The sequence below is a fragment of the Seriola dumerili genome, unplaced genomic scaffold (genome assembly GCF_002260705.1).
Source record: "Seriola dumerili isolate Sdu_G_001 unplaced genomic scaffold, Sdu_1.0 BDQW01000189.1, whole genome shotgun sequence".
NCBI lineage: Eukaryota > Metazoa > Chordata > Actinopteri > Carangiformes > Carangidae > Seriola > Seriola dumerili.
Genome location: NW_019174444.1, coordinates 2,711,560 through 2,721,850, shown reverse-complemented (window position 1 = coordinate 2,721,850; position 10,291 = coordinate 2,711,560). Strand labels below are relative to the sequence as shown.

Sequence of the window (10,291 nt, the reverse complement as noted above, 5' to 3'; positions counted from 1 at the left end):
TGCCTGAAGTTTTATACAGTCCACCAGCCTTTATCAAAATGGAGACAGGGATTACAGGTCTGACCAAACAAATATTGATACTCAATAACTGGAATAAACTGGCAAACTAAAAACAAACAATGAAACTTATTCAAGAAGCACAAGAAGTTATGAGGTATCCTGGACACACAAACTTCAAACATGTCCCATCTTTATGTCCCTTCCAAGGCTCCGTACTACTCAGGCATCAATGGTTAGATTAAATAAAGACAACAAAGAGCAAGAATGAGGAAATACGGGCGCAGAAAAGCACAGAGAACAAAGCAGACATGCGTGAGGTGGTGAAAGCAGGTACTTACTGAGCACGTAGAGGGAGAGAGCGAGGCCCGCCAAGCAGAAACCCTCAAAGAAGCGCAAGGTGCTGAACATGGTGACGTTTACAGAGAAGGCAACACTCAGACCAAACACCAGCATGAAAAGCACCGAGAGAATCAACACTGGGTGTCGACCAAACCTTAGGAACAGGAGGGAAAAGACAGAAAGAGAAAGATGCAGCACAGTGTTTAGAAACTGTCACAAACTGTAGAAAAGAAGCTTTTGATGTGCAGTCGGGTGAAAGGGATCATTCCACTCATTGTTTCCCTCAGACTCTGTGGACTGTGAACTTCCTGGTTTAAGGGGGGTCAGTAGATCAGTGGGTCAGGTCAGAGCTGAGGCCTCTGTGCCCTGCACATTTCTTTACATTGTTTCCATGGTCACTGATCCCAAACACAATGCTGGGACTTTTTTTCCCACGAGGCAGCTCAGGTGGTTCGCAGGCTACAGACGTGACCACAATGAATTCAATGGACAACAGCGTGGTTTAAAGGGTCATTTCACCAAATTACAAAAAGACATTTTCTCACTTAGCAGATAATTTTGGTTTGAATTGTCCATAATTTGAGAATTAAGTTTTTTGAGTTAAGTTTTAAAAAAACTTAAAGAAAAGAATTTATGAGCAACATTGGATAACTCACAAACTGAAATAATACTGAAGAAATTATCTGTACTAAAACTGCTAACAGTGTGATCTGTGGATTATAAGGGAGTGACGGGGACATTGTTTCTAGAAGAGGATGTTATTGCTGAATTTTTAGCAATGCTAGCACAGGGCTCTGTCCAGTAGCTCAGTATAGACTCAAATATTTTAGAAAGTATCAGCTGGATTGCCTTGAGATTTGGTACAGATATGTATGATTCCTACAGGATGAATCTTAATGATTTTGGCGATACTCTGACATTTAATCTAGCACCACCAGCAGGTTGAAGCTCTCACTTATCTTGTGAAATACCTCATTATCTACTAGATGGATTGGCAGAGTGAAATATCTCGACAAATACTGGGTTGATTTCCATGAAATTTGGTTCAGACATTCATTCATAAAAGTCAGCGGGTCACTAACAATCCCTACTGGTCAAAGCTGAAGCAGGAAATAATTCTTTGAACTGTGGTGAACATGTACAATGGATAGTTCAGGGAATAATTCTACTGTTTGCCTTTGTTTTCTCTTCCAGATGTGTTTGGCTGTCCTGGAGGTTTGTTTTCAATCTGATCATCTGACTTCTTGTGTTTCTTGCCACATTGGACGTCTTTGTAGCAATGCTGAAAGATCTCGGCTATTGGTTTGGTGAGTACGACATCATCATATCCTTTTTTGATTATAGATCAGGTCTAGGTTCTATATTAATACTGTGAAAGTATCAAAGCGCTCAGTCCACAGAGAAATGCACACATCTTGTATTCAGAAACTGAGCCTTAAAACCAGCCGTCAGGACTTCTGTAACTTTGTGATGTCACAACAAAGCAGTCACCGCTCTCAGCCATGCCTCATGCCCACCTGGACCCACCATCCAACCTTGCAGGATTTGGTTTCTCTTAGTGTTTTTACCTGAAATCTGCTATATTTTTATTGGATCGCTCAGAAAACAGTCAGCCAATCAGAAGGGAGGCTCGGAGCCTCCTCTCTTCTGATTGGCTCACCAACCTGTTGTTACTAGAGCTCCAGAGGGAAGCCTGAGAGAGGAGATGTAAAACTACATTGAGATGGTTTTTGGTTCTTAGAACCACAAATATATCTTCTAATGGATCAACACTTCAAATAAAACACAGGAGAAGAGGAAAATATGGAGCTTTAAACTAACACACTCTAGAAAGGCACAAAACAGAAATGAAGGAGGCAGCATACCAGTCGGCCATGACACCCATCACTAGGTAGCCAAATATGGAGCCCACCAGCAAAGAGAACTTGGCAATGTGCACCTTCCAGGCAGAATCGCACACCAGGTTCCACTGAAACAAGGACAAAGAGAAACAGAAGAACATTAGCCAACTTCTCACAGAGAACCACCCACAACAAGATAAAAGGGAATTAAACATCAGCAGACGAGCAGTTTTTTAATCTGAAAGCTGCACAGAAACAAAAAAAAATGTGGGCTTCTCTCATCACAAGTCTGTCAAACTCTTTTCACTCTCTGACTCACTGTTTTGATAATTCATGAAGGCTGATGAGTGAGCAAACATGCTGCGGACGCTTTTGAAATATTCAAATGTGTGTCTTAAAAGGAAAAGAGAAAAAACACAAGCACGTATATATGTACATGTGTGTGAGAGAGAGAGAAAAGCAAGCGTGTGTGTGTGTGTGTGTGTGAATGTGGGCGCGTGTCTATAATAACAGCAATCAATAGTTTTCCACTCTTTCCTCTGAGCTCATGGGTCAGTGCACACAACGCTGCAGCTCTCAGCATCTGAAACTCAGCCAAGGACACGTGGAAGCACGATGTGTACTCTTATATTTGTGCACGACCCTGAAAGTATCTGCAGGAGCCTGGTGGACCGATTCAGCTGTGTGTGAAAGTAGTGTTGGTCTTTAACAATGATTTACAGAACTCCCCGCTGTGCAGAGGAGCAGAGAGGAGAGGGCTGAAGGAGATGATCATCGGTTATGAATGATGATTTTGGTTGTGAAATGGCGGGTGATGGTGAAGGAACACAGTCAGTATGGGTTTATTATGTACAGGCTATTAGCACCAGTGTTGAGAGAAAACATATGACACACACACACAGAGCTGGGTGGTAATGCAAAATTCCAAAGAATATTTTTGACTATCAGTGCAATTGTATCAAGATAATATGATCAGATCATGTCCTTGTTTTATAAGGTTCTGCATCCAAATTAGATTCCAAGCAAATTGCAATGAAAAACGAACAATTTAGTTGTTGAAATTGAAAACTGCATTGCTTTATTAACCTATCAGGTGGCCCCCATAGGCAAAAACAAGTAGCTGGACCCCTATACCTATTGATATTGAAGGATCTACACCTTATGACTAATCCACTTTAGATACAGTTCCTTCATCAAAGTCATTATGACATTCTGAGTTTCTGTCATGCCTGGTCCCTGAATTACATCTTAGCATCACCGCAATCTGTGAAGCTTACAGATTTAGTTTGGAAAAAAGAGAGTTAAGCCTCCTGGTGTTGGATTGGATTAATTTGAATCAACATAGGCCGACACACTGAGCTGAGATATCAGGATCAATATCCGGAGGTAAAACGGTGCATCAGTGCATCCCTAGTTCTCTGGCTTTAGGGCTGTTTCCCACTTTGACCAGTTGGGAATCCAGAAGTGTGTATGCATAACAATGGGACAATTTATTGAATTGAACATTTGATTATTTGTTTGCCATATTGTGGTAGACTGTAGAAAAAGTGTTATTAATATTGCAGTATTGATTTCAACCTTATCACCCAGTCCCAACACATATACACACACACACACACACACACACACACACACACACACACACACACACACACATACTGTACATGCTACAGTAGCCTACTGTCAGCTGCTGCATTCTCTGAGCTCAACACACGCGCGCGTGCACACACACACACACACACACACACACACACACACACACACACACACACACACACACACACATCCTGTCATATTGAGGTCAGTGGGTAACTTGTTAGTCAGCTGTGTCGGAGCAGCTTTAAACTGAGGCAGCGATGATGAAGACACGGGGTGGTGAGGATGAGGATGATGATGGTGAACAGAGTGATTTTTTTTTCTGTCACGGAGATAACACTGTGGGTCTATCTGGTTCTCACTCGTTACCTTGGTAACCACATTCTGACTAAGTCCTGTCTGCAGCTCCAGCCTCCACTCCTTGCAGGCGCACAGTAGCACACCGCTGCCGTCGCCGTATCCCTCCCCGGTGCCGTTGCCTTTGAGTTGCAGCGCTGGCGATCCCCCAGTGACGGTGACCGGCGGGGACGCCACGGTCCAGTTACTCCCGTTCGTGAGGGGTTGCACGCACGTGCCATTGGGTTGCGCCAGGAGGAAATAATCCGAAAACTGGCTAAAGCCGATGAACAATGCTGGTATCCAGGTCAGGACCACGAGCTGTTTCTGGTGTTTCCCGAAGCCCCCCAGAGACGGCAGAACCGAGCCGTCGATGTGCGGTAGCAGCCGGGGCGCCGGGTGCTCCAGCGGAGTGAAGCCGTTCTCGGGCGGGTGGTCCTGCGCCTCCGGCCGGCCGGCTGCCATCACGGCCCGGCCACAAAAGAGAGCAGCTGGGCGCAACAGCGGGCGATGCAAAGCCCCCGCTCTGTTGCCGTACGCGCACTCTGCGTTAAGCCCTTTGACACAAAGAAAGCCCACGGCGCAGCGCAGATAAATCCTGTGTACAACCAGCAAAAGCCCCGATCCAAAAAAAAGGTGGTCTCCGATCCGTTCAGACGTGCAGAGGCACCGAATCACCGAACAGTCGCCCTCATGGCGAGGGGGTTCCAAGCGACCAGGGGATGTCCGAGTGGAGTGGCTGTGTCAGGGGGAGAGGGCTGTGGAGAAGCTCCCGGAGAGGAGTGCACTCGGCATGCTCATACGCACGGGCTTCATATTCCATAAGTACGGCTCCTACAGCGGGATCCATCCATGTGGGGCTGAACTGGGCCAGGCCTGCTGGTTGTGTAGAAGTGGAACAGGGAGCTACATCCAGACTAGGATCCACTAAACATCTGCTGGTCCTTCATCCATGAGCGCCACAGGTCTCATACCTGCCCAGGCTGTGACCTCCTGGAGGTGCGCATCACTTAGTTCCTCAAGTCCGCAACAGCCGAGCTCCCAGTCATCAGCGGTCCACTTTGACGTTGTTGAGTTCAGGGACGCTCAGGGTGGAATATGCTCCTCGGTTTGTCGCCGTCTAGTCAATGGGACACGGTGCCAAAGCGGGGCTTGGAGCAAAAGATTGGGGAGGAGGGAGGAGGAAAAAAAAAGGGGGGGGGGGGCAAACCCCGCCCTCCCTCGGTCGCGCTATGAGCTGCGATTGGAGAGCCTTCAAAGGGCGACTGCACCACTGACGGGCATCTGCAGGCAACAATGATCCCCTTTGTGCAGCTTCTACCTTCTCCACTCAATATAAAGCTTGTTAGAATCACTCATCATTCACGTCTCCATCGATTCCACATGATTTATGATGTGAGGATCAAGTGGAGATGTTGCTCCAGTTTTTTTTTTCTTGTGGGTGGTTTGTGTTGATGCGTTTGCTGAACGTCCTACGGAGACTGTTTTGCGTCATATGATTTTTTTTCGTAACCGCCATATAAATAGGCAGCGTTAGTTACTGGTTTGGGGGAGACAATGGAAGGATGGAAGGGTTTCTTGGATGATGTGCTGCCGCGAGGGGGCGTCAAACGATCACGGTGCGCGTCCATGCATCAGTTTTTCTCGTTTAATTGGACTCTCAGCAAAATATGCAGACAGAAAATAAAACATAGCTCACACTGCTGGGCTGTCAAAGGTCTAATAAAGCAAAGATTTGAATGTCCTTAAACGGATGCACATGTGGGTGTTGATGAGGCTGCAGCTGCTCCCACATGACTCTGTGAGAGTGACCTTGAGATTTAAGTGAGTGACAGATTTTCCCTCTGCATCGGAGGAGCCTGCAGAACGTGCGTGTGTGTGTGTGTGTGTGTGTGTGTGTGTGTGCGCGCGCGCGCGCGCGCGTGTATTAACCTGATAGCAAACACTTCATTCCTGATGTCTCTGAATGATATGGAGCTGGTATTCAGGGCGAGGCTGACAGTGTAGCAGGGAGGTGACAACTTGTGCTCAGCTTTCACTCATCTCTCACCTCCTCCCACCTTTCTCCTCCTCCTCCTCCTCCTCCTCCTCCTCCTCCTCAGAGACTTATTAAGGTTTGAGATGGAGGAGGAGGCTGAGAACAAGATGAGGAGTTATGTGTGTGTGTGTGCGTGTGTGTGTGTGTGTGTGTGTGTGTGTGTGTGTGTGTGTGTGTGTGTGTGCGTGTGTGTGTGTGTGTGTGTGTGTCATCTGTTACATTTTGCCAACCACACCCGTACTATGACACATACCAGAGCTGATTCAGACCCCCCCACATGCACATACTTATTCAAGAAAATAGCTCAAATTACATAAGGCGAAATGAACCAAATGTCACTGTCAGCAATCGTTTGATTTGCATATGGTAATTTTACTGATATATCCAAATGAACATAATGATTTATTGGTGTTGCTACACACAGCAGCCGAGAGGCTGTTAGCTTAGCTTTGCGTAAAGGCTGTAAACATTTATTCTGGATCTGGTCAGAGTTAAAAAACACACTAACCAGCACCTTCATACATTAACATGTTGCATCTTGTTTGTTTAATCCAAACTCAAACCAAAATGCAAAAGAGACAATTTCTGGGTTTTCGGTGAGTCAGCTGCTAAGAAAGTTCAGCTGTCACTGACTTGTGTTGTGCTTCAGTTCCACCTGCTGGACATTTGTGACAGGCAGGGTTGCTGCACTCAATCCAGACCTATTTAATACACACCATATGTGCAATATCCCTTATCTGCTGCTATTTTTTGTTATACTGAAGTATTGTATGTAGTATAATGTTACAGTAGATTATTATCTATTATTTATCTTTTTTTAAGTATTGATATTGACATTTTGCAGCTTTCTTATCTCTGTAATGTCACTTTGCTGCTGTGACACTGCGAATTTCCCCACTGTAGGACTAATAATGGACTATCTTATCTTATTTTATCTCATCTTATCTTAACTGATCCATTCAGTTAATAGGGTGCTGCAGTTTAACTTCCTATTCTTGTTGTCTATTTCTGTCTGTGTGTACAGCTAACTGTAAGTAAAATGGTAACACATTTCTGTTTATGTATTGGCTATACCTGTTTCCCCATTTCCAGTCGTTATGCTAATCTAGGCTAACCATTTTACAGCTCCACCTCCACAGACACATACAGGGATATTGATCTTCTCATGCAGCCTAACTCTTGGCAAGAAAGCGAATAAGCTTATTTCCCAAAATGTTGTACTATCCCTTTAATATCCCTTTAATGCTAAAGGATTATTTCGCTGTTTGTGCTTTTGTAGACACAAAAATATATATTTTACATTACTGCTGATCAAGGTAGACAATAGGGTTTTAGATTTTTTTGAATGTATTTACCCATCCACTGGTTTTCATTAATGTCACCATTACATCTTCTCTTCTTCTAATGACAATATGAATTTAAGAAAACTCAGTCTCTGCTAAATGATTTTCATACTGTAGTGAAATAAATGAAAATTAATGCAAGGTTTGTCATGCAGAATCAACAATTTAAACCACTACACCATGCTTTGACTAGCAGACATGTAACATATACTGTACATGAACATGTAGCTAAAGGGTTCGAACAAGGAAAGATTTCGACCACAAATCGTCTTCCTTAGGTAAAGGTGAGGGGATGAGATAATTTGTGATGACATGTCACACATCATCTATAAATTAGGTAACTGATAATCTCCATGTGACAACAATGTACCCATCCAGTCATTCAATTTCAGTGGAGTGATCACATGATACTCAAGTAAATGTCACATCAACATTTTTAGATAACAAACATGTAAAAAAAAAAAAAACATGTAGCAAAACAGAAAGAAAGAAAAGTGTCGTGTCCTTGATAATATTAAAAAAACAATTAAAATCTTGAATGTTAAATCGATATATAAATTAGCAGGCTACTTAAAATGACTGGAAGTCACTATGTAATATATATAACGCCGCCATGGTCCTTTAGGTCTCCCAAATAAAGTTACAGTTCATCTGTCTCTACTGTCAGGCCTGGAGTGAAAGACTTCCTCTGTATATGAGGAGGTGGAGCAGCATCATTTGTCTCCATGAGACCATTGACCCAGATTGGTTCAGGTGTAATGTGACAGCTCTCTAATGGCCCCTCCCTCCCATTCACCCCCTCCCTGGCTCTGTCTCCAAAACCCCAGGGGACATATCCATGTCACCCTGCTGCACAGGTAAACCACTGTCACAAGATCAGTGAGCTACAGCAGCCTGCGGTCTGCCTGTTCTCCTGTCTTATACTGCCTTAAACCAGACAGCAAGATACACAGCGAACCCATATTAATATTCATGACAGCTCCTGTGGGTTTACAGGATCTTTACACATACTGTCTGTGTGCAATTTCATCACTAATATCGCATAAACAGAAACATGGGAGATACAGGCAGCCATGTTGAAACTGAGCACGGGTTCTCACCAATTCCCTGCACAGTCATCTCTTTTGATGCAAACCGCCTCAGGCAATGAATGAGTCTTGTCTTTGTCTTATCCTCTCTAACATGCTCACCTGCACAGGTGCAAAGTCATTACAGGAAGAAGAGCCTTTTCTTTCTTTCTCCTAACTCCCCACGATTCAGCGAGCTGTATTAATAATTTACAGCCCTCAAAGCCTCCAGAATAAATGTCCCTACTCTTCCCTTTATATGACTGTGTGTGTGTGTGTGTGTGTGTGTGTGTGTGTGTGTGTGTGTGTGTGTGTGTGTGTGTGTGTGTGTGTGTGTGTGTGTGGGTGTGTGTGTGTGTGTCTTTTGGTATGTGGTTGCTACGTACGCAGCTCCACCCTATCCTCCACCACAGAGTCAGTATCAGAACATTTAAAGCGTGTGCAAATAGTGCCTGTGTATACGAAACAAATATAATGACACAGGCAAATTCAGAAAGAAATTCACAAGCTCTCCAAATATAAAAAACATAAATGACTCACATACTCATTAGCTTCTCTCATTTTTTCCTCTTTATCATCTAAATGAAGACAGTGTATCGTTTATATTGGATCTGGTGTATCAAGTTGATTTTCATTGAGCTGAAAGTCTAACCAATCTATTTTAAGGATCATGCTTTGACTTTTTTTCAGTGGTCAGAATTAGAGAGAGACAAATAAACATGGAGAGAGAGGCAGGTTGAACAAAGGTAACCATCCAGATTAGCTTAATATAAAGTTGAGGCCCTGTGCTTTATGTGCACCTGGGACACTTCATCTAACAAATCTCCTAGAATCTTTTTTCTCCTCTCTCTTTTTATATTTAGCAACAAGTAATGTCTAAAAGATTCAGGTAGTCAATAACCTATAATAATTAATAGTAAAAACACATTTCTCACACACTATTCAAATGGTTTTACATAAAAAAGAAAAAAATTAGATTCAATAAACAGATTGGCTACTGTTTCAAATTCAGTAAATTGCAGTACCACCCTGTGTGTTGCTGCACCTTTGTACAGTATGTTCGGTCATCTGAACAACTGAATCTCAGCTGCGGACTGACTCCAAACTTGTTCTGCAAATGAAAGTGCTCTCACCACCTGGCCTGTAACTCACCAAATCCAAGCTTACCAGGATCTGTATAGGTGTGTCATGGGTGTGAGAGCTGTGAGAGCGGCAAGTACAGAAGCTCTTTCACTTGCAGAGATTGTTTAAATAAATACCAAATATTTTAAAGAAATAGTACGTATGTTTTTGGAAATGCAATTACTGGAGAAAAAGTAGCCATAAAATGTTAATTAGCTTAAGAGGTGCTAGTGGATTTTTTTACCTTAACTCTTGGCAAGAAAGAAAATAAGTGTATTTTCCAAAATGTAAAAGTTTTCAAAGGTTAAGTTCGTCCAGAGTTCATTCATTCATTCATTCATTGGTTCTTTGCTAGTCCCCTTTTCATTTCTTGTTCTTCTTCATTTGCCTGTTCTTGACCAGCAACCATCTGAATTACTGCATACTGACTTTCTCATTTATGACAATTAGTCTGTGTCAAACATTTAAACACTTCTTAGGAAAAGGAAAGAAAGTGCTGTTTTCTACTCCTTATTTAAGGACATCTTCCCTTTTGGCCTTGCATCTGTCTTCTCTGCAACACCTGCTTATACAGGTGCAGCCATGGATGTTAACCTTGATATGCCATTA

At 43.2% G+C, this 10,291-nt stretch overlaps 1 protein-coding gene across 1 annotated transcript in view; it reads right to left on the bottom strand.

The window, feature by feature from the left end:
* Positions 1-4,624, bottom strand: part of slc22a23 (solute carrier family 22 member 23) — a 20,505-nt gene extending 15,881 nt beyond the window's left edge. The window contains exons 1-3 of the mRNA XM_022753125.1: positions 4,146-4,624; positions 2,205-2,308; positions 339-493 (exon numbers count right to left, since the gene is read on the bottom strand). Of these exons, the coding sequence (XP_022608846.1) occupies positions 339-493; positions 2,205-2,308; positions 4,146-4,577 (691 nt within the window). The 5' untranslated portion in view covers positions 4,578-4,624. The remainder of the gene's footprint in view (positions 1-338; positions 494-2,204; positions 2,309-4,145) is intronic.
* Positions 4,625-10,291: the final 5,667 nt, after the last annotated feature.